The sequence below is a fragment of the Canis aureus genome, chromosome 16 (genome assembly GCF_053574225.1).
Source record: "Canis aureus isolate CA01 chromosome 16, VMU_Caureus_v.1.0, whole genome shotgun sequence".
Classification (NCBI taxonomy): Eukaryota; Metazoa; Chordata; class Mammalia; order Carnivora; family Canidae; genus Canis; species Canis aureus.
This window is the reverse complement of record NC_135626.1, coordinates 1401432-1423674: the sequence shown is the minus strand read 5'-3', so window position 1 is coordinate 1423674 and position 22243 is coordinate 1401432. Positions and strand designations below refer to the sequence as shown.

At 50.8% G+C, this 22243-nt stretch overlaps 2 protein-coding genes across 15 annotated transcripts in view; one reads left to right on the top strand and one right to left on the bottom strand.

The window, feature by feature from the left end:
- STRBP (spermatid perinuclear RNA binding protein) overlaps positions 1-10353 on the top strand; it is a 148377-nt gene extending 138024 nt beyond the window's left edge. For 2 of the 4 annotated variants that reach the window (XR_013353718.1, XM_077850568.1), the window contains one exon: positions 10083-10353. Coding sequence is in view for 1 of the 4 variants with exons in the window: in XM_077850568.1 (XP_077706694.1) it covers positions 10083-10090 (8 nt within the window). In the remaining 3 variants the exon portion in view is untranslated. Of the gene's footprint in view, positions 1-4808; positions 4954-5970; positions 6152-10082 lie in introns of all 4 variants that reach the window. The other 2 variants (XR_013353720.1, XR_013353719.1) reach the window with 2 other exon arrangements.
- Positions 10354-13926: 3573 nt separating this feature from the next.
- The window catches only part of RABGAP1 (RAB GTPase activating protein 1), a 167569-nt gene continuing 159252 nt past the window's right edge, over positions 13927-22243 (bottom strand). For 8 of the 11 annotated variants that reach the window (XM_077850553.1, XM_077850558.1, XM_077850555.1 and 5 more), the window contains 5 exons: positions 20685-20789; positions 19801-19884; positions 19127-19198; positions 16947-17144; positions 13927-15692 (listed from right to left, as the gene is read on the bottom strand). In XM_077850553.1, coding sequence (XP_077706679.1) covers positions 15570-15692; positions 16947-17144; positions 19127-19198; positions 19801-19884; positions 20685-20789 — 582 coding nt within the window. In that variant the 3' untranslated portion in view covers positions 13927-15569. Of the gene's footprint in view, positions 15693-16195; positions 16342-16709; positions 16815-16946; positions 17145-19126; positions 19199-19800; positions 19885-20684; positions 20790-22243 lie in introns of all 11 variants that reach the window. The other 3 variants (XR_013353715.1, XR_013353716.1, XR_013353717.1) reach the window with 3 other exon arrangements.

Genomic DNA, 22243 nt, shown 5'->3' with positions numbered 1-22243 from the left:
CTCTTGCAGTAACTAATAGAGCACAAGCTAGTAGTTATGTAAGAATGAGTCTCTTCCCTACTTCATTCCCTCTTCCAGAAAGACTGTTTTAAGTCAGGAATTCAACTTGAGTTAGTTGTAAGAATAGATATCCTTTCCCACATTATCATTTTAGGTAGGAGCTAACAGCTTCCATTGATACTTGAAGCAGTGATCTTTGGAGATTTAAAAAAAAAAAAATAGCTCCACAGTACAGATTAGGTTATGTAAGCTTTACAGCACAGCTAGAAATAGGGAATGGAAACCATGTGGGAATCTGGGCCAAAGTATTTCTCTCCCTCCAGCAAATTCCCCTGGGGCTTGGGAATTAGATGAGTTAATATACTTAAAGTGCTTTTTTGAGTGCCTGGTGCACAGTAAGTACTCAGTAAATGTTGACAGCTCCTACCACAGTTGGCTGAAGTGACAGAAGGTGTGTGAAGGAGGCAGCAAGACTGCTGCCAGGTAGCCAAGAAGCGAGTGCATGGTCTGCTCAGGGGAAGCTGCATTGGGTCAGTGGTACTTACAGGTTTGGGGTGCTCCCATACTTTGCGAGAGGACTCCTAGCAACTGGGGTCTAAACAGGAAGCCCAAAGCAAAACACTTGGTGAGAGAGGTAGTGTGGAGAGGTGGTGACAGGCCTCTACTGGCTGAAAAAGCTTGTGTTTCTGCTGTGGGGGTGAAATCATTGGCCAGTCTGCTGCCAGGGATTCGTAAATACTTGCTTTGGGATTTAAATGTGCTTAGAACTTCAAAAGGGCTGAGCTTAGAATATCAGGCTGCTGATTCCAACTTTCCTACCAGTGCATTAATAAAAAAGAGGTGAGTGATTACAGCTAGCCCTGGAATCCAACATCCAGAGCTCACCACCAGTATTTGGCAGTAGAAAGCGAGTTATTATAAACCACAGAAAGAGGAGCCTGGGTAGCATGCATTGAAGGCCACTGACTCGGATGCTTCTCTGCATAGCATTCCTGCAGCTTCTGTCTTCCAGTTTCCTTCAAAACTTTGGAACAAATCAGCACTCATCACCACATGAGGCCTCCTCTGTGTGTTAATCTTAGAAAAAACACCTCGGCCTGCCCATCCATTTCTTTTTCTTTTCAGCAAAAGGAAAGTTTTTTTTTTTTTTCCTTTTGGTGAGACCGGGTCCCTTGGTTGAATATACAGCTTCCTGTTCCTTTCTGTGCTGAGGAAGAGTGGGCGAGTGTATCCCTGTCCTGGCAGGTGGTCCGCTAGGTGGGGGTTATAGATTGAGTTCTGTGATGCTCTAAATTTATAAAAACTCTAGACAGGGATTGAGCATTACCTTTAAAGGCAAATAAGATAGATTTGCATTATAGTCAAGAGGCTTGTTTTTCCCCCTCTTTTAAAGGTCCCAGGAATCTTTATTGTTTGCAATGGGAAAGTGAGAGGAGGGACAGCCCTGCCTCCAGGGGAAACTCCAAAGACCTACTCTCTTGCTGTAGCCCCAAAGCAAAGAGCTGTTTGTATAAAGTTCTGACAGCAGTTACCCCATCCCACAGCTGTGATTGGTGGTGGGATGGGCGTCTCACAGAGTCAGGCTTGAAGGAGGCCTTTTCTCTTTTTGCCCCTCCCCCCCTTGCCTGCCCCTTGCCCTTGACCAGCCCATTTTATTTTATTTTATTTTATTTTTTTAAAATTTTTTTTTATTTGTGATAGTCAGAGAGAGAGAGAGAGAGGCAGAGACACAGGCAGAGGGAGAAGCAGGCTCCATGCACCGGGAGCCCGACGTGGGATTCGATCCCGGGTCTCCAGGATCGCGCCCTGGGCCAAAGGCAGGTGCCAAACGGCTGCGCCACCCAGGGATCCCGACCAGCCCATTTTAATATCTGAATTCCTTCGTCCTTCTAAGCTGAGTCTTGGTTCTTCTTTGCAGAACTTTGCCATTTCTGCAAACTGTGCTGCCTCTGCTGGGGGGGGAGGGGGGGGTGTGGTCTTGTGAAGATTGCTGCTATCTGCCCCGACAGCTCAGGGGAGACTGATTAGCATGTCTCCCCTCTTCCTGCCTCCTCCTCAGTGCTTCTGGCTGCACTGCCTCAGGGCCTGTCTCTCAGACTTCTAGATTTGCCTGCCTTGATCTTCTGTAAGGTTGGGATGAATGGTCTCTGCATTTACATGTCAGCTGAATGTTTCAGGTAATGAATTCAATAGTAGCTGTAGGTTTAAGCTATTTTGGGCTGTGGGCAGTAGATTGAAGGAGGAGGAACAGAAGAAAAAAGAGAAAAGGAAGAAATGCTCAAATTGCTCTCTTGTGTGGGCCAGGTACTCAGGCATTCTTCTCCAACAACCTTCTCGGTGGTGATGGTCTTCTTTTAAAGATAAGAGACTGAGGCTCAGAGTTAAGCGCTAGAGTTAGGAATGAAGCCCCACTCTGTTCGATTCCAAAGCCTCTTTCCACCATAGCATGCACCTGTGGGTGCCGTCTGGACGAAGGTGAGGAGTGCCACATGGCAGGAAGGATGTGCACAGGCAGTGGGCTGGGCCCAGCTGGGCCTCCCCTCCCTGGGTCTGGGTTCACAGGTTTCCTGTGGAAGCCAGGTTCTCTGACTTGAGGTTGGTCTTGACCAAATATCCTGGCCTCTTAAAAATAGGGCTATTTTCTGTTAGACCAATTGGATAAGATTGTTTAACAAACTGGGAAGATAGGCTAGAAGACTAAGGTGTGGCTGTGTGAACAAAGGAAGTTCTTGTATTTCAAGCTTGTTTGAGAATTTGAGGTCTGTGCTTCCATTTAGCTGATGCTTTCTGAGGCTAGGCTCTGTCTGGCCTGAGATTGGTGATGGGGATGCCTTAGAAGATTTGAGCCAGACTCTAAAGCCTGGCGAGGTTTTGACTCACGGGGTAGAAGGAAGAGGGACCTGGAGGGATGGCAGCCCAGGTTTGAAGTGTGCGGAGGATGTCCCGGTGCTAAGCAGAGCGGGGGCAGTGGCACATTGCAGTGGCCTGTTCCAGTCATCAGGACTCTCCCTGGACTGGGCTTCAGGACAGGCTGCCAGCCTAGAGGAAGCAGGCAGCCCTCTAGGTTGGGCTGTGCTTGGAGAGCCCTGCTGGGGTGGCTTTGAGGTCTCTGAATTACTGCCTGTGAGCCACCCTGCTGACTTGTCAGAGTCTCCCTGCAAACCAGGTCAGCAGCTCCTTTGCTGACGAACTGCCCCCTGGGTCTCTGCTTGGGGATGGAAGCAGAATCCCATCCAGGGAAGGACAGCCGTCCCTCAGGGCCCTTGGCAGTTGGCCGTTGTCTCTGCGCCAGCTGCCGAGATGCTGGAGTAGAGTAGGAGGAAGGCACTGTTTTAACTCGGCCGCATGAGTTCCAGGCCAGTGACTTGCATGTGAGGAGAGCGACACTGGCTGGCAGCTGTCTGTCCCCGCCCCGCCCCTACAGTTTGGTGAAGTTGCAGCACGCAGCTCTTACTCCCACTGTGCAGATGAGGATGGTGACCTCATCCAAATCACCCCTCCAAATCACCCAGCTTGTTTGTGGTAAAACATTGTAGCTCCTAATAAGTGAGTTCATAACCACACAGAAGAAATAACATACCTTCCACTGTTTTTGGAGTTAACAGAAGTCCTTTCTTAGGGATGAGATTTGAATTAGACCTAGAAATGATCTCCTTTTACAGCTAAGGAAATGGAGGCTTAGCCACAGTGATTTGGCCCAAATTAAACAGCCAGTGGCTGTGCCACCTGTCCTGATAGCGTCCTGATAGCCCTGTGTGCAGCCCGCGTCCGCCTGCCTGGTCACCCCTCTGCTCTGGGATGCATTCCGCGTACCTTTCCTCCACACTTCTGGGTGGTTTGAAACAAAATAAGCAAAAACCAAGGATCCCCTTCCCTCCCCCACCCCCACCCACCATGTGGGAAAAAATCCAGATGTCAGGTTTATTAGTCTTTGTCTGGCTCTTTTGGAAAACCTTTGGTGAGCTCACCCCTGGGCGGGGGGGGGGGGGGGGGGGGTAGGGGGGGAGGATGGACTGGTTAGCCTGGGGCCGGGGCAGCCTGTTACATTGCTGCTCTTGCCACCTGCACAGCTGGGTATTTCCACACCATCTCTTTGGACTGTAACAGAACTCTGTAATCAAGTGCAAACCAGTGATTGCTGTTGGAGAGACCTCCCCAAGGGTTGGTGGGGGTGTGGTGTGCTGTTAGAAGTATACTTTTTATATTTGGCTTCATCCATGTTTTGGCTGCCCTCTGTTGTCTGTCCCTGCCTAGGCCTGTCATTGTGCGCTCCAACCAAAGGGGTCGCCCTCACAATGGCACATTGCCCTGAGTGCTCTGATGCTGGGATCTTATTGGACCCTTCCATTATGGAGGTGGTCTCAGAAGTTGCTCAATGTTCTAACCCCCCTCATGTCTTTAGAGGCTATAGTAAAGGAAGTATTGTGGACATTTAGGAGGTGAGAAACCTCTGGAAGGTGGCACCTGGGGAACTCTGGGAAGCTGAAAGCCCCTCAAAATGAGATTCATTGAGGCTAGTGAAGGAGAGACCTGGGAAGATCATGGACCTACCCATTAGCTATTTTAAAGGGTTACATTTACTTGTGTGTGGCTCCAGAAGGGTAAAGGTAGTTATAGGAAGCCAGTTGGGCAATTTGGGCTAATGTGTGCCTCCCATGATGACAGGGCTGCCCCTGGGAGATTTGCTGTGATGAGAAAGGAGGCCCTTGGTACCAGGAGTGTTTAAGCAAGCCAAATGTTTGTGCATAGTGCAGAGGAGTTTCTGCCATGGGGTATCACATTTGGTCAGAACACTGATGTGTTTGCAGACACTACCAAGACCGTTTCTACCCTCTTGGGAATATGGATTCATTGAGAAACCTTCACTGTCACCTACTGATATTTACCAGGCTCTGTGTGGAAGGAACAGCTGGAGAAAATATCAGATTTTCAGCTTAGACAACTGAGTAGAAGGTAAAACTGCCAACCAAGATAGGATGCACAGGAAGAGGGAGGAGGTGCTCAGGGGCTTGAACAGATCAGTTGTCTTTAACTCTGGCAGGCCCCACACTCAGTGCAGGACCTAGGCCTGTGAGGAGGCTGAGAACCTGAGCGGCTCTGACAGGAGTGGCAAAGGCTTCCCTTGAGACTGATCCAGGGGCTGGATGGGAGTCTGCTGGGAGGGTCGTGAGGAGAGCTTCCAAGAAGGTGGGGGGCGGCAGCACAGGGTGTGCACAGCAGGGGCACAGCCTCGTGGAGCAGCACAAAGTTACTTGCTGATAGGAACTGGGATGGTCAGAAGGGTGAAGTGGCAAATGGGATGTGTAATTTGGAGTCGTTTGGGGGAAAACCCTGGGTATTGTGCCCTTCAGTGATTATCCTCTTCCAAAATGGTGAGAGAATCCTAGAGGGTTGATTTAGATAGCTGGATGGGGAAGGACGTGAGGCAGGAGGCAGAGGCTGCTACAGATGCAAGAATGGTGTGTCTCTTCATAGGCCAAGCTCCTCACCTGGACTGAGCGGGAGGGTGGACCTGATGGCACCCAGTAGGGGGCCAGGGAACCACACACTCATTAAGGGTAGCCGGGGACCCGCCCAAGCACGTCTGTCTCCCAGGCCTCCGTTCAGGAGGTCAACTGAGAGGACAGTGGCACTTGGGGCCAAGATGGGGAAGGTGAGGGAGGCTGGGCAGGAAGGAATGATGGAGAGGCTGGGAAATGGGGGTTTGGTGGCCCAAGTCCTCCTTGGCATGGGGTTATGAGCCCTCTTGTGCTCTTTGGGAAGTATCTCTTTGACAGTGGAGAGAGGTTTGCAGGCTCCTGGGTCAGCATCTTCCCTTCCCCAGTTTTCACACGTCTGCTCTGCTGGGTTTGCCAGTCAAGGGGAGTGACGGGTACTGGGTGTTAATTCGTACAGTGGACTTCTTCTTCTTCTTCTATTTTTTTTTTTTTTTCTTTTAAAGAAGTGTTTTGATTTCTTTACCTGGGCCAGGTCTGGAGCTCACTGGAGTCAGCATCTATAAAACATGGTGTTTAGCTGTGGGAAGTTGCAGACTGGCTTTACAGAGTACTTGAAAGAGGGCAGAAACACCATGTAAGATTTCTGTGTCTAGCTCAGGCCTGCCACCTGTTTCATACTGAACAAGTGGCAGGAGGAAGCAAGAGGAATCCAGGTGAGTTTCTGCACCCCTCTTACCTCTAGCTCTGTTGGGGACTAAGGCTAAGGAGGCATCTGTGGTTCTGAACCTTTAGGTCAGAGCTGTGAAAGGTTACAGGGGCCCTGAGACACCCATCCCTCAGCCTTTGGGGTGGCTAGGAACCCAGGGTCAAATATCTCCAACTACAAGCAGCCTTGTCTTTTTATACCAGCTGGGATCCCAGACATCCCACCTGTGTGCGTCATAATGTGGAAATATATGGGAGCACTGCCTTAGCCCTGGTATTGACAGACTTTCTGGAAAGGGCCAAACAGGAAATCTTCCAGGCTCTGTGGACCATTCACTCTCATGGCTACTCAGCTCAGTTGTGGTAGCATAAGAGCAGCCAGAGACAACAGTGCATAAGCAAATGTGGCCTGGTCCAACAAACTTTAAAAAAACAGTAACCCCACAGTAGGTAATGAGCCCTGTTTTGCCAACCTGTCTTAGACTGTAGAGACTCCTCACCCCTTGGTTTATTCATGACTGGAAACTTCTTCCACCTGCTGCTTGGCTCATCTACCTTCCCACAAGGGCCTCCTGAGAGCATCTGTCCTGTGTGAGTGCTGAGGAGGAAAGGGCAGTCCTGGCCCATAAGGACCACAGGTTTTGAGTGTGTGTGTGTGTGTGTGTGTGTGTGTGTTGGGAGGGGGCAGGATGCATTGACAGGTGAGAGCAAAATACAGAGCAGAACAGGACTTGGGGAAGTCCAAGGTGATGGGGCCCCGAGGAGAGAAGAGGCTCAGGTGTCAATCATGAGGGCCTTAGGAAGGAAGCTGCTCTGGAGGAGGGTGTGTGAACACCAACAACAGTACAGTCATGTGAGCATGTTGTGCCCGGCCTGGGAAGGGCCGAGGGCCAGGCTAGAGCATGGACCTCATTCTCTGGGTGCTGCGGAGCCAGTGAGATGTTGCGTTCAGACAGTAAACTGAGCACAGATGCATTTTAGCAACATCACTCTGGTTGTGGAAGGCCAGACCTGTGATTACAAATGGTATCTTGGGTTTTGTCTAGACTTTTAAGGCAAGAATTAGGTTGGAGTTGGTAATCAAGTGGAGGGAGAGGCCCAGACTTGTTGGTTTTTCTGGCCATTGGCTTTGGGGGCCAGGAGCACACTTTTTTGACTTTCAGGCTTTTTCCCTTGCTGTCTGTCCTAAAGATCATTTAAATATTCGGTCTCAAACCAGAGTTAGATTTTGGCCTTGTGTGAGGGTAAAAATGAGCTCCCCCTTCCTTCAGAATTGAGTTCAGGGCAGGAGCGCTTCACTTCCTGTCTGCATGTAACCAGTGCACAGAACAGGACTTCAGAGAAGCACAGATGATGGGTGGGACTCTCAAGAAGCCCACACACGACTGCCACACGCGACTTTAGCCTGTGTGTAACAGGCTAAAGCCAGCACTGCTCAGGTGCATCACAGACCGCCGGAGGCCAGGCCTTCTGTTGGGTGCAGGGGAGATTGAGGTGAGTCACTCGTGGTGCCTGCCCCAAGGTGCTCAATGTAGTTGGGGCGATGAAAACAGTTATGAATATATATAGTGCTTTCTACTTTCCAAACCTGCCTCCCACCCCCACCCTGGGGTTTCTAGGCAGGTGAAGGGAGCCACTGTATGTTGAGCATTGGTGACATGCCAGGGCCCAGGACTGGGAGCTGCCCATGTTCTCCTCTGGTGAGGAGGGGGCTGTGCGCTTGACGTGCAGTGACAGGAGCTACCGGGAAAGGGCCCTTGGGGACTGCAGAAAGACCATCTGGCCTGACTGCTGCATGGAAGCCCTGCAACAAGCACAGGGTGGGAGGCGAGGCACGTGCCTGTAGCCCCGCAGCTGGGAGGTGTGGTGCCAGCTGGCAGCCTTGCACGTATGGGGAGGCATGTGGACTGCCAGCACCCTGGTCCCCTGGAGACCCAGTCAGCAGGTGAGAGGTTGGGTGCTGCCCTGGGCAGGTGGGCCTGGCCTTGTGCGGGAGGTTGACTTGGAAGGTGCTAGGATGTGGTACCCAGAAATCACTGAAAACCTGGGGACTGTGCTGCCTGCTGAGGGAGCCGTGTCTGGTCATTGCTGGACTCCAGCAAGGGTTACGGGAGCCCTCGGGGAGCTGTGCCTCCAGGGCCTGTTGGATGCCAGCCTTGGGCTTGCCTTCTGTGGAGGGAGGGCGTGCCTCTTGGAATTTGGTGCCAGGGCTGAGGGGGCTTTCGTGCTCTGACAGTCGGTGCGCCATGTTTCTGAGGAGCACTCCTGGTGTTTGCCGGAGGGGTCTGTGGCTCAGGGAAAGGAAAGGACAAAGGTGGGGCGGCTGGCATGATGGTACCTGGGGTGGCTGTGCCTCAAGCAGCTCCATCCTGCCCTGTGGCTCGGGCCTCAGAGGGAGGCTGTCAGCGGTGGGGCCCAGGCGCTTGCCTCTCCTAGCACACAACTCCTACTTAGGGACACAGATGGTCAGAAGGTTCTTTTTTTTTTTTTTTTTTACTCTAACGGAAGTATTTCTGTTCTGAAAAGTTACGTTTGTTGCTAACGGAGATGAAGGGAGGGACAGAGGAGTTTCAGGTAGCTCAGAAGACCTTTGTCCATGTGTGATTTGTTAGGTTGCATTTTAAGTGTCCAGCCTTCCCCCCCCCCCGACTTCTCCAGTCTGAGCACTGCTTAGTTTTGGTTTGGTGGGTCACTGGCAAGACACAGTGCTCCAGACAGGCTCCCTCCTTGATACGGGTCACAGTGTCAGCCTGCCTGAGGTCATGAGGCCACCCGCCAAGCTGGGACTGGCCTGACTGCCCAGATACTTCATCTGCCCTGTCTATCCTGTCGGGTCAGGAGTGCTGCCATTAGATGCTCCCCTCCCTGAGCGGCATGGCGTCTTGTGGGCTGGCAGGGTCATAGCGCACCCCTTCTTTGTCGAGGGGACGCCAACATCTCCCAGTTCTCTCACTCACTGACTGTAGTGGTTTCTCAGTGTGGGGCCTGCTGTTTCTTGCTACCTTTCTTGGAGAGGCAGGCCTATATCTAGAGACTCAGCCAGGGAGGCTAATTACAGGCAGCCTCAAGGCCTGTGAGCGCCTTACTTCCGGCACCTTCCAGGAATCCCAGGTGTCTCTGGCTCACGTGTGGGCTCCCAACTCCCGATGCCCTTCCTTCCCAGGGGCTTGAGGAAGCAAAGTGAACACTTGCTTGAGGTGGGAGTCTTCCGCGTTTGTCTCCCTTGTTGTCTGGTGACCTGCGTGGGGCAGACTTCATCTCCTCTGGCTCTCAGCAGGCTCACCTTGTGGATTTCCCCTAGGTGTTTCTCAGCTCAGGCCGTTCACCCAGGGAGCAGCCTGCTTGCTGGCCTGAATGGCTGCTGGGGGCCCGGCCACACCTTCGGGAGAGGACAGCCCCTTGAGGTAGCCCTAACTAGGGTGAGGGCAGTGAGGCAATGCTCCCCGGTTTGCATGCCATGCAGTGTAGCTCCCTCAGAGAGGGGCCTACAGGATGCATTTCCTGCCCCAGGCAGCTAGCTTAGAACCGGAGCCCACGGCTTTTGGAGAAGGAGCTTCCCTCCTAAAGGAGTAAGTAAGTGGCCCTGCTCAGCCTCAGCCCCAGGGTGGGGAATTCCAGAGGTACAGAGGAGCCGAGTGAGTATAGTTGTGGGGAGAAAACCTATCCCTACTGCACGGTTGGTTACACATGTGACATTGGACTTCTGGCTGTAGCTTGGTCTCACTCTGGTCTGGTGATGACCTAGGTAGCTTTTAGAGATCAATTTAAAATTCCTATCTGTATCTATTTACTGTTCTTTCTGAATACACAAGTGTAAATAGTATAATTTGCAGTGCAAAGTCCTTGGCAATAACTTTATGTTGTGTATTATGTCGAAAACCTTGGCAAACGCAACCACCACGGCTTGTCCTTCCCCTCTGGGGCAATGATCCCATGTAGGACTCTGAACGTGAAACCTTCGGCGTGGTTGAAGCAGCGGCCTGCATGTGTGGACAGTCACCAGTGCCTCGCCCAGAGATGCCTGGCCTTCATCCAAAGGGACTCTCTTCCACTCCACCACCCACACTGCGGCTCTTCCGCACTGACTATGTTGGACTTTGCCATAGACTGATCCTCTTGTCTGGCTGCTGCAGTTTGTCTGTAATGCCCTGACATGTTGCATTCTCCCCATTTGGATGAATAAAAATAAAAGCTTCTGTCTTAAACAGCAGTGGACTAAGTGAAGACTGTCACTTTGTGAAATGGTCAAGTGCAGGACCGTTTTCCTGGTCCCTATGACTCTGGTTCAGATCACGCAGCAGGTTCTTCCTATCACACAAAGGCATGAGGGGCCAAGGCCTGTTTACTGTCCCTAACAACTCTTTGTTTCTTCTCTGCTAACGGAGCAAAAAGTTTACTGAACCTGAAATCTGAGCCTGGCACCGTGACCTAGCAAGTGGTGAGTCATGGGTGTTGAGTGAGGGCTGAATTCTAAAGCTTAGAATTCACTGGGGGCTTTTCACACACCTTAGTCTTCTGCTCACACCCTTTCCCCAGGGCTGGCAGTCCCCACAAATGACACATCGGGACACTAAGGCTCACCGGGAAATGTATAGAACTTCTAGATGGTAACAACAATTTGTAGCCAAAACTGAAGCTCTTCCCCCTTCGGGAGGGTCCTGCAGTGGATCTGCCTCGGGCCTGCTGCTGCCCACCAGGTAAGTGCCACCACAAGGTGGACGGAGACACTGGGGGTCCCTGCACGCTGGCCTGGGCCCACCACTGCTCCCCTGCCCCCCTGCCCGTCATGAGCACAGGGGACAGCCTGTTGAGGTGAAAGGGGGGGTGGGCGCACTGTTCGTGCTGGGGGCCCCGGAAGAGGGGGAGGTGGCGGCGGCTCCTGGTAGGGCAGGATCTTGCGAGCACAGCCAGCCTTCCACCTTCCACCTTCCACCTTTACTTACAAATCTAAGAATATCCTGATCTGACAGCTGGAGGGAACAGTATGCACGAAGACAACCAAGAGCTTACAGCACCCAGCAGCTCCTAGGACACAGAGGAGGACACCTGAGAGATGAGTGCTGGGTCCAAGGTCACAGCCTGGCAGCCTGGATTTGCCCCCCTGCACCAGTGTGCATGTGTGCCTTCTGCAGTGAAGTGCTAGGAGGTCACGCACCCACAGCTGCCCTGCTGGCTGTGGTGTTTGTTAGAGACCTAGGGCCTGTGTCGCGAACCTGTGTGTCCTATCTCTTCACCTGTAAGATGGGGAAAGGCTGAGCTTTCCATCTGCTGTGGTCCTAATCCCTGCTCCTGCTTCATCTTTTTTGACCCCCTCTCCCCAGAAGGGTCAGGAGGGGGCCCACGGTCAGACTCAAGCCCATCTGAGCAGGGGAAGCACTCTAACACTGAATGTCCACCAGACTGAGGAGGATAGAATTCTTCAGGTCACAAGGGACCTGTGTCACCTGCTTACTCCATGCTGCATGGAACCAGATTTTCACAACAGTTGGGTCAGTCAGAGCTGGGAGTGGTGTTCTCAGCTTATTTTTAGCTCCTGGGGATTTTCTTTTCTTCACTCCTGCCACGGACACTGGAAATTCAGAACAGACGGGGTGGCAGCAGTCCTGCAAGACTGAGGAAGGTGTCTCCTCCCCGCTGGGAATTACCACCAAGGCTCTGGGGTTCAGTGGTCCCTGCTTAGTCCATCCAGCCTGTTGTGTATTTTCACTGACCTTTCCAGCAGCCCTGAGCACGCACCGTCTGGGAAGAAATGCGGCCACTATCAGAACCAGGATCTGAGTTTTCCAGCACAAAGCCTCATGCTCTAGCCCCCTGCACAGCCCTCGGCAGTATCCCCACCCACCTCTGAGTCTGCTCCCACTCTGGGCACCAGCAGCTTCCCCTTCACCAAATCCAGTGAGCCCTTTCTGGTCCTGCCCTCGCTCTGATGCAGAGCTTGCTCCTTTCCCTCCAGATGGCCCAGCCTTCCTCCGTGGCCGTTTCTCCTCAAATGGCACTTCTAGGCCTGCAGCCGGCTGGCCCCGGCGGTCTGTCCATTCTGTGCGGTCTCAGCCGCTCTTCTCACTTCAGCTAACCTGCCAGAGCGGGGCTTCACCACACGGGGTGACGGTTCTACCCGGGGATGTGAAGACCTTTCTAGTGCCAACCGGTGGGACGTGGTGAGGGATGTTGCTAAGCAGCTGTAGGCGCAGGACAGCGCCTCACAACAAAGGACGGTCAGTAGTGGTGACGCTCTGAAACACTATGGTAGAGCTGCCGGCACAAGTCCTGAGCATCTGTGGCTCCTGGGTACATCCCAGCCATGTTTTCCTTGACTGTCTCGAGTCCACACACCAGGAGCTCCGTTTCTCTCCCTGTGTGTCCTCCCCTCCCTCCAAGTTTTGACGACTCTCCAGGAACTGTCTCCAGTCTGGCCTATTTTTTTCATCTCTTTAGACTAAATCTTTCTTGCAACTTTTCTTCCTAAGGACTGCCAGGGCACTTACCCAACTTTTTAAAAGCAAGTTGGCCTAAAACCCTGTAGTCGTTCCCTTGACCTTCAAACTGCTTGGCCTGGGTGGCCTCAACCTTATCCAGTGCTAACTACCCACTGCTTCTTCCGGCTAAACATCTTGTTGCCTCTCTACCCGGCAAACCCCTTGGTCACGGTGAAGACGCTTCACACTGCTTCATCTCCCTTGCAAATACACAGCCCTCCCTGTCCCCACAGGAGCCCATACACCTGTTTCAGTAGGTTTCTCAGTCTGGGTCTTCACAGCACGAGCGGACCTCGCTGAGAGCAGGGCCCATTGGAATCACCTGAGGCCTCCTGTTTCCTGGGCTGACTGGCAGATGGACTTCTTTCTCTGGGGTGGGCACAGCTGCGACATGAGGATTTCTGCAGAGTCCCTACACTTCCCAACACCAGGACCCTTGGGATCAGAAAAGCCTAGAGCAAGCTGGCCTTTCTGGATTCCTGCCCCCGCTGGCCAGAAGTAGATTCTCCAGTCTGTGAATGGCAAAGGGATCCCAAATGTGCCCTGGAGCTGCTGTCCTGGGCTCTGCAGGGCACCTGCCAAGGCCCAGGCCCCTCTAGGCACTTGCCCAGCTTCAGTGCAGTGGACAGAGACTGGGCAGGGGCTCCACTCACCACCTTCCCTTCTTCGCAGCCTGCGTCTCAGCCCGTTTCCATCTAAGGCCAGAGGCAGAGGGGTCCCGGAGGGGAGGAAACCGCAGGGCTGGGGAGGCTGCTCCTCTTCCTGCTGCAGAGAAGGGGCGAGGTGGTAAACAGAGATGGCTAGGTGGCCTGTGCATCCTCTGTGCAGGAGAGGACCCCTGCCCCACAAGGGAGCTTTCTATGAGCTGTGTCCATGCCGACCTCTCTTCCTGAAGTTTGAACAGAGCAGAAGTGGACCCCAGGTACTTCTCCTGCATATTCACATTTGAGGCTCGGAATTCCACCTCCTGTCTCTGCCCGGGCAAGATGCTTTCATCTTTCAAGGTCTTACTATACTCGTAACTCCTCAGGCCTTCTCTAACCCGCCACTTCACAAATAGCGCCTCACTCCATAACCACAACACTTTATTTTGAAGAGGGTAAGCAGTGTTAGCCACAGAGATGCAGGCGTCAGCCTCGTGGGAGGGGAAGCTGGCACGCTGGAGCTGCTTGGTACATGTGAGTGCAGGAGTAGGGAGGTGCCTGGTGCCCACACCTGCCTGACAGCACAGAGGGGAATCTTCTCTGTGGGGGAGTGGGGGAGGGGGGCAGGTGCACATAATGATGACACCGGTTTCTACAAAGTGATGCTCTTTGTACCAAAATATTTAATGAATATGCTGTTAAAATAAAACCAACAAAAGGAATAGTAATACAATTTTACTGGTTTATATTTCAATTCATAAAGTTGACACACTGGAACTACCCTAGCACAATGTCCACGCACCTAGTTGTAGATGGGCTTACAGCTGTTTCGGTAACTGAACAAGAAAGACACAAAGCGGTGGAGGGTGTGTGGGGGAGGGGTTGCCTCTTGTCACCTCCCTTACCACAGATGACTTCAGCAAGCGCTAGGACAGCCACCAGGAAAAGAGATACAAAACAAGCCAAGTATCTTTACACACAGACCAGTGCCTCTTAGAACAGCTACCTGCACCCTGCGTGCGGAGGCGACGAGAGCTTCGGCGCCAGCCTGTCAGCATACCGCTATATAAATTAAAAGGCTAGGTTATTTATTTATTTACTTAAAGGTGCTAAAACCTCCATTCCATAGTTTTGAAGTGAGAACCTGCAAGCCCACCTGAACAGCGAGGTCCACACCCAGCCACACTCTGGGGAGGGCCCAGGGCCCAGGCAGCCTGGGAGGGAGCAGGGGAGGGACCTGCAAGCCAGCAGGACGGGCCTCGGCACATACATCTTGCACAGGCATTTACAAGAACACACACACACACACAGTGCAGTGTCTTTCTCACTTGTATGACCTGTTGTGCAAAAACACTAGTAACATTTTAGTGAAGGAGCGTCTCCCGGCTCTTGTGAGGGCAGGGAGGAAGGGAGCTTGACAAACCCGGAGTGAAATCAAGTGCCCAGATATCCAAAGAATTAGCTTGTGCAGATCAGTCTTAGTCTGGGATTTAAACACTGTCAGTTAGTTGCACAGGGAGAAGATATTTATTTACACACACACACACACACACGCGCGCGCGCGCGACACATGAAGCAAAATAAGATTTGTCCACGTTATGATTAATCCTGTCTCACGTTGGTCAAGTCCCCAGCCCAGCCCCGTGAAGTTTTGGCAGCTGACACTAAAGAACAACAGGAACTACGAGAGTTGCATAGAATTGATCAGAAATGTGAATAATGCCAAACCCAAAACCTGTGCATCGTGTGGTTTAACAAAACTAGGTGGCTGCAACTACAACCAGGAAACCCCTATTTAAAACAAAGTGCTTCTCCACGTGTACCTGGAGGACCCTATGCTGGCACTGAAGTAGATAAGAATTATTTGAGTTACTGATCCCTTGCCCACCCTCCCACCAATACATATAATATGTATATTAAAAAAAAAAAAAAGATTAAAGGTTTAGAAAAAAACCAAAAGCCTGAAGGATCCCCAAACTCTGACAATGTCAACTCAGCCCTTGGGCTGGGTGAGGTGGTGACCCACACCAGGAGGAGGCTGGGAGCTCACCCTGAGGATGGTTTCCCAGAGCATGTCCAGAGCCGTCACTCAGCCAGCAGGTCTGTTAGCATCAGTAGTTAGGAGAGCCTTACCCCCGAGGCTGCCTGCTTCATGAGCTCTGGTCCAATGACCTACCAACATGCTTCTATGGATCTGACTTAGGTACATTCTGGTCCTGGGACATATCACAGAATCACACATCTGGCCAAAGAAGGCAACAAAAGGTGTCGTGTTTTCTGAAGATGTCTGGAGGCAGCCACTTTGCTCAGCAAGTCTCTTTCCCTTGAACCCCCGTTGCTGTCTTTATGGAGCTCAGTGTTCGGTTAAACCACGTCTTCTTGGCGGCCTGTACCTCATTTAGGGCAAGGCCTAAATGATGCTCCAGGTCCTGCAAAAGGAACAATGTACATGAGCATGCCAGGCTGTGGTGTCAATGACGCTGCCTCCCCAGAGCTGAGCCAAGACAAGAATTCAGCCTATTTTTCTCTTGAGAGGCCTCTGGACATTCATTCCCCCAGTCTCCAAGTGGCATAGAAGGATCTGGAATCCCTAGAGTTCTGAGATCTTTCCTAGTTAAGTTCTCTTCATTTCTTGCCTAGTCAGTTTATTAAAACAACCTCCTGACTGAGCACCTCGCACTCTTGTCCACCTACTACACGCTGGGCAGACAGGGCTAGCGCTCCAGTAAAGACCACGTCATTAATTTCCAGCAAAGACCTTTGAAGTCTAGACTCTCAGGCAAAGCATTTGAAGTGTTTCACGACTGGACCCGGAGGCTCTGCTGCCAGCTCAGAGCCCACCTCCACCCCTACCTTCCTGACACTCCTTCCTGGCCAGGCCCTCTCCTCCCTCTGGTGCTAAGCGACCGCTCCCTCCACCAGAAATGCTCACTTTCTTTCTCTTGTGCAGCTGCAACCCTTGTTCATTCTCTGACCACAGCTCACATACTGCTGCCTTGGTGGTGGCTTTTCCTGATTGTCCTGGACAGTCGCACAAGCCATGCCTTAGCTTTGCAACCCCAGCACCTAGAACAGGGCCTGGCAAAGAGCAGATGCCCAGTGAATGTGTGCGACGTGGGAGACCAGGCCCTAAGCTCCAGACCTGAACTTGGTCCCTTCCACAAACCGTGCTCGGGGCCCACCAAGTGCCCTGTATTGGTGCTCAGGGAACTGGCCACGCAGGGTAAAGGTTTCCCAGGTAAGCCCCATTTCTTCATCAGGAACAGAGGCTCAGATCAATCAGGTAACATATCCCAAGGCACAAAGCTAGGTAAGTAATGGGAGCTGGGGCAAAGAGCTGGCATTTGAGAAGTCCTCAGACACTGTGCTGAGCCCTTTCTGTACTTTATCTTAGTCTTCAAAGCAAACTATCAGATGGGGCCTGAAATGTGAGGTCATGTACTAACCCAAGGTCCCAGGTGCTGATGCTGCAGCGGTGATTTCAAAGCATGTCTCTGCTCCACCAAAGAGATTCCAAGCTTGATGGACCATTATGAGAAAGTCCAATTCTTCTGACAAGCCAAATACTAATTACACATCCATTGGTAAATAACAAGTAACGGGCTTCTTCCCAGAAGGATTACGGTCAGAGTTTCAAAGGGAAGAAAAGCTCATTTCTGGGGTGTCTAGCCCGGGGCTGTTACCTGAATCTTACACTCCGCTTCCACCAACTGTAGCTTGGTCTGTGCCAGCTCCAGTTCCATCTCTCTCAGCTGGTTCTTGAGCGTCTCCTTCTCTTCATCTGTGTCCTCATCTAAAACTTCCTTAGCTGAGCTCATACCCTTTATGCGACCTTCTTTATTGAAAAACTCCCGGCAGCGTTCACAGTCATCCACTTTTTGCTGAAATTGAATGTCAGATGTGAAGGGTCAAGGAAGAGAAGCGAGTCCTGCAGGAAGCTGTGGGCATCTCCTTTTGGGGAGCCAAGAGGTAGCTTCTGGGTTGAGCACTACAGCTTCTGAAAAACTCTGTTCTCTTTGTAAACTGGCAGATACCCTAGCAGAAAAGCCATGTAGTATCCTGCACTAAGAGCAATAAAAACATTCTCACTTTCAGGAACCTTGGTTAAACAATGAAGATGCAAGGACTAAAGATTTATGTGCAAAGATTTTTCACTGCAGAATCAGAAAGAGAAAAATAATGGGATAAACTACTCAACTACTATAAAAAATTAATAGACACTGCTGTATTTATACAAGGAAGCTCAACAAAGTGAGGAATTTTTCATGACATGGTACAAACAGTTAAATGCTGGGTCAATCAGGACACAGAAATGTCTGTAAGATATAGTTACAAATATATACCATGTCTCATCAAAATAATATGCCCCTGACTGGGAGAAACCTGATTCCATGTTCCTCTAAGAAAGTATCCCGCCAATTAAACCACTTTATTTACGTATTTATTTGATTTTGAGAGAGAGCGAGCAAGCAAGGGAGGGAAAGAAGGAGAGAGAGAATCCCAAGCAGGATCTACTCCCAGGGAGGAGCGTGACACAGGGGTAGATCTTACCATCCTGAGATCATGACCTGGGCCAAAATCAAGAGTCAGACACCTGACAAACGGAGCCACCCAGGTGCTCCTGATTAAACCATTTAGAAGGCCATCAGTCATAAAATACCTCCCGATTTCAGAGATGTAAATGTGAAAAAAATGCATTTTTCAGAATGAATAACATTTTGTAAGTTGCAATAAACACAGAATAAGCACTAAAAGAACATACACCGATGTATTAATAATGGTGATATTATCTGTGGTTAATATAAGGGTTTGTTTTCTTACTCTTATTTTCCAAATCGTTTGCAATGAGCACTGCTGGTTTTAGAAACAGATGATAAATTACATTAAAAAAACCAACACTGCTAAGTTAACACACTACTTAGGATAGAGGCTGGATGCCATCTTGCCCCAGGTAAATGGTGATGTGTGTGGACAAGGCCATGAGCATAGAACTCTCCCACCTTTCTGTCCACTGAGTTGTAAATATGTTAGCAAAGCATCTTTCAGTAAGTTACGCATCTTGGAAACATTTGGTGAGTCCTCTAATACAGGTACAGCTTAAAGAAAGCAATCCCCGGGCGCCCGGGTGACTCAGCCGGGGAGGTGTCTGCCTTTGGCTCAGGTCATGATCTCAGGGTCCTGGGATCTGAGCAGGGAGCCTGCTTCTCCCTCTACCCCTCCCTTCTGCCTGTGTGCATGCTCTCTTGTTCTCTCAAATAAATAAAATCCTTAAAAAAAAAAAAAAAAAAGGCACTGAGTTATAAAAGCCCCTAAATTGGCAAAAAACTAAAAGTTAAAAACTAGAATTTAAAGAATTCAAGTCTTTATTGGATTTGGATCCATTATGGCAGAAGGAAGTGAGCTCAGAGGGGGAGCGTCGTCCTCTTACAGAACGTGGGGACTGAAAAATGAGACCACGGGGTCCTGACCACTGCATCTCCCACCTCAAGCAAAATCTGCTGCTGGCAGGGCTCGATCAGCCCAGCACGGCACTGCAGGCATCACCGGCTGTACTGACATTTGCAAATCTCGGGTCACTCTTTTTACAGTCATGTCATCCAGGGGATGGGAAAGGGCAATTGTGTTTCGAGATCTAAATCCAGAGCTCTCTGGGTCTCATCCACACCCCCTTCCAGAGGAGACGGGCACACCAGCGGCTGTCAGTTTCTGAGCCAGGCCACGACAGGCCTCTGATCAGGTATCTGCCAGCTTCTCTCAGTCTTGAGATCACAATAAACTACCCCCTGTCCAATCTGTTGTGCCAAGCAAAGCACAATGAACCAGGTCGTACAGAACAGAATCTCTTTGGTAAAGGAAAACTTACCCAAATCTTCTCAATTTCCACTTTATTAGCTGTCTGCTGCTTCTCCAATCTTTCACTCAATTGAGAACAAATCTATAGAAACAAACATAACATGACAGTCTCTTGAGCGATGCTATCACGTGCAGAATCTGGCCTTGGGATGAATTTGGCGGTAGAAGCTGGACCGGGCGGCATAGGCTGCGGCTGCGCAGGGTGAGGAGGGGTCTGAGGGATGGGCAGAGGCCATCCGGTGGCCTAGGACTTGGGGAACCCGTCAGTGCCACACTCAATGGCCGAGAGTTTACAGACACTTGCCACACTCACGAGCCAGCATGAGATCCGAGTATGGGAAAGAATATGACCAATGCAGTTATGTTCTGAAAACAACCCACCAGGGAGAGAAGTGGTTCTACATCATGTGACCACAGGGGAACACGAGGCTTTAATAACACGCGTGGCTTTCATTAAATGCCTATTTACATGCTGGGCACTATGCCAGGCTCTCTACAGGCATGATCTTAGGGAGTCCTCATGACAGTTCTCTGAGACAGTGAGCATTTCTCGTGTCACCACTGAGAATCAGTGAAGCACTGAGACGCAGGGCCAGGAAGCACTCAGATGTGGAGGGGACACATGCATCCAGATAAGCAGGGCCTCCGGAGTACACAGCCCACTGACAGGGTGTTCACACTCACCTGCTTGTAGTCACCAATGATAGAACTGTTTTTTTTAATCTCAGATTCTGCTTTGTCGAGTTCCCGACGACACATTTCTTTTAACTGCATACATTAAAAAAAGGGAAGAGTGAATGTTCTAAGAAAAATATACAGCTCTGGCACTCGCTGCTGAGTTCTGGGCTTTCCAGAAAGTACCGGACTAAAAGGGTTGTATTTCACCTACCTGGATCTGATACCAAGAGAGGGAAGGGAACAGTCAAAACTTCCAAAAAGATCAAACCCCATTTTGGAGCGCGTGGGCCTTTTGCTAGGTTCCTCCCTGCCTGTGAACCTGGACTGAAGCTCATCAGAGGACTGCTGCGTCACTGTCTCGTCATCTCTCGCCTCGGGCAGTCCTGATAGAGACTAGAGCATGTGACCACTTTGGCGAAGTGTGGAGGGGAGGGCGGCTTCCCCCAGGGGCACAGCACTCAGAGTGCTTTCTACAGCCGCAGGTCTGTGCCCCCAGTGATTGTGAAAAGCTGGCTCAGGACAGGCCTTCCAGAGTCTGCTCCATGGGGGAGATGCCAGCGGACAGGGAGGGGAATAGCCAGATATTACAAGATGTCTGCTTTCCTTCTGCAGAAATGCTAACTCTTCTTCTCTTTATCACATTTAGTTGCTGACATACAGGCTTTCTCTTGCCCTAAGGAAGGATGGACTGTGCACCACTGTCTCCACCTATGCTCCAATTATTAAGAACCATTATGCTTTACGTGGTAAATTAAAAAAAGCCTTCGGAAAGAAACCGAAGCCAGCTGTCAGTGGTTCCCCAGTGCCAAAAGGAAGCCACCAGCTGGACTTGTGACTCTTAGGCACTTACAAGACTCAGAGGCACGTGGGAGGGGCAGGGCTCTGCTTACCTGAGCCGACTCGTCTTCTAGCCGTCTTTTCTCTTCTTCAGCATCAATCAACTTTTGTTTGGTCATAAGCAGCTCCTTATTGAGTGCATCTGCCTTCTCTTCTGCCTGGAATGTGTAAGAGAAGCTGTCAAAGAACCAGAATTGAGAACAGGGTGGGATTTGAATGATTCAGGACAATCCCATTTTAATGTGACAGGGAAACTGATCCAGAGAGGTGAAAGATATGCTAGAGGTCATACACAGACTAGACTCATGCAGAAATCCCTGGCCCAGTCTCCTGTATAGACTTTGTGCAGGAGAGTGGTTGGCAGCTCAGCCTTTGGCATCAGACAGCCCGGCTCCACTCCCATTGTTCTCTGATCATGTGCCACTTGGGCAAGTCACTGAGAATCTATCTGAGCTTTGGGTTTGTTATCTGAGGGATCAGGCACAGAAGGATGCAGCGCAGCACCTAGCAGATGGAAAACACTCAATAAAAGATAGCAGTCATTATCACTAATAGCAATAAAAAAGATCCTGGTTTTCAGGACACCTGGGTGGCTCCGTGGTTGAGCATCTGCCTTTGGCTCAGGTCGTGATCCCAGGATCCTGGGATGGAGTCTCGCATTGGGCTCCCCACCGGGGAGTCTGCTTCTCCCTCTGCCTATGCCTCTGGCCCTCTCTCTATGTCTCTCATGAATAAATAAGTAAAATCTTAAAAAAACAAACAAACAAACAAAAAAAACCCTGATTTTCTTCCTCCAGACTCCTAGTATTTCCTCTGCTTCCTCAAACAAGGTCTACATTTCATTCTCATCATCACTTGATAAAAGGAAGGCTGCCTTTTTCCTAGCATTCACCTACCCATGATCTGAAATGGCCCCTTCCACCCTGGTTCTTCTTAAAAACACACAAAGGTCTGGCAGGTAGATCTGTGGGTCTAAGTGAAAATGATACACTTGTGCCTGATGCAGGAGTCCCTGATACTGGGCATCCAAGGATATTCAAAGATGAGCATATCAGAGGGCAGCCACAGAATGGAGCAGAAGCTCCTAGTTGCAGAGCATTAGATATAGAGGGTCTTTACCGGCAACTAATATACAACTCCCTTCTTAACAATGAATGGAGGTGGATTCCCTGAAATTAAAGTGTTTCTGACGTCACCGAACTGCAGAGGTGTCGCAGCGCCCCTGCACTTTCTACCACACTTGCTCTGAAGTATCTTCTTTGGGAGGAACAGGAGCTGCAGGGCAGAGGCCTTACATGGAGAACGGAGAATGGCTTGACAAGGCAACCTCAAAAGGCCCTTAATTATGGGCAAGCTGCACATGTGTGCAGTTAAGTGGGGTCCTAGAGTTAAGGTCTGTCCTGTCTGGGCCGCGGTCTGTCATCTCCTTCTGTGGCTCAAATCCAAGAAGCAATGAAAGGAAATGAGTGGGCAGCCCCAGTGGCGCAGCAGTTTGGTGCCGCCTGCAGCCCAGGGTGTGATCCTGGAGACCCTGGATCGAGTCCCACGTCAGGCTCCCTGCATGGAGCCTGCTTCTCCCTCTGCCTCCTGTGTCTCTGCCTCTCTCTCTGTG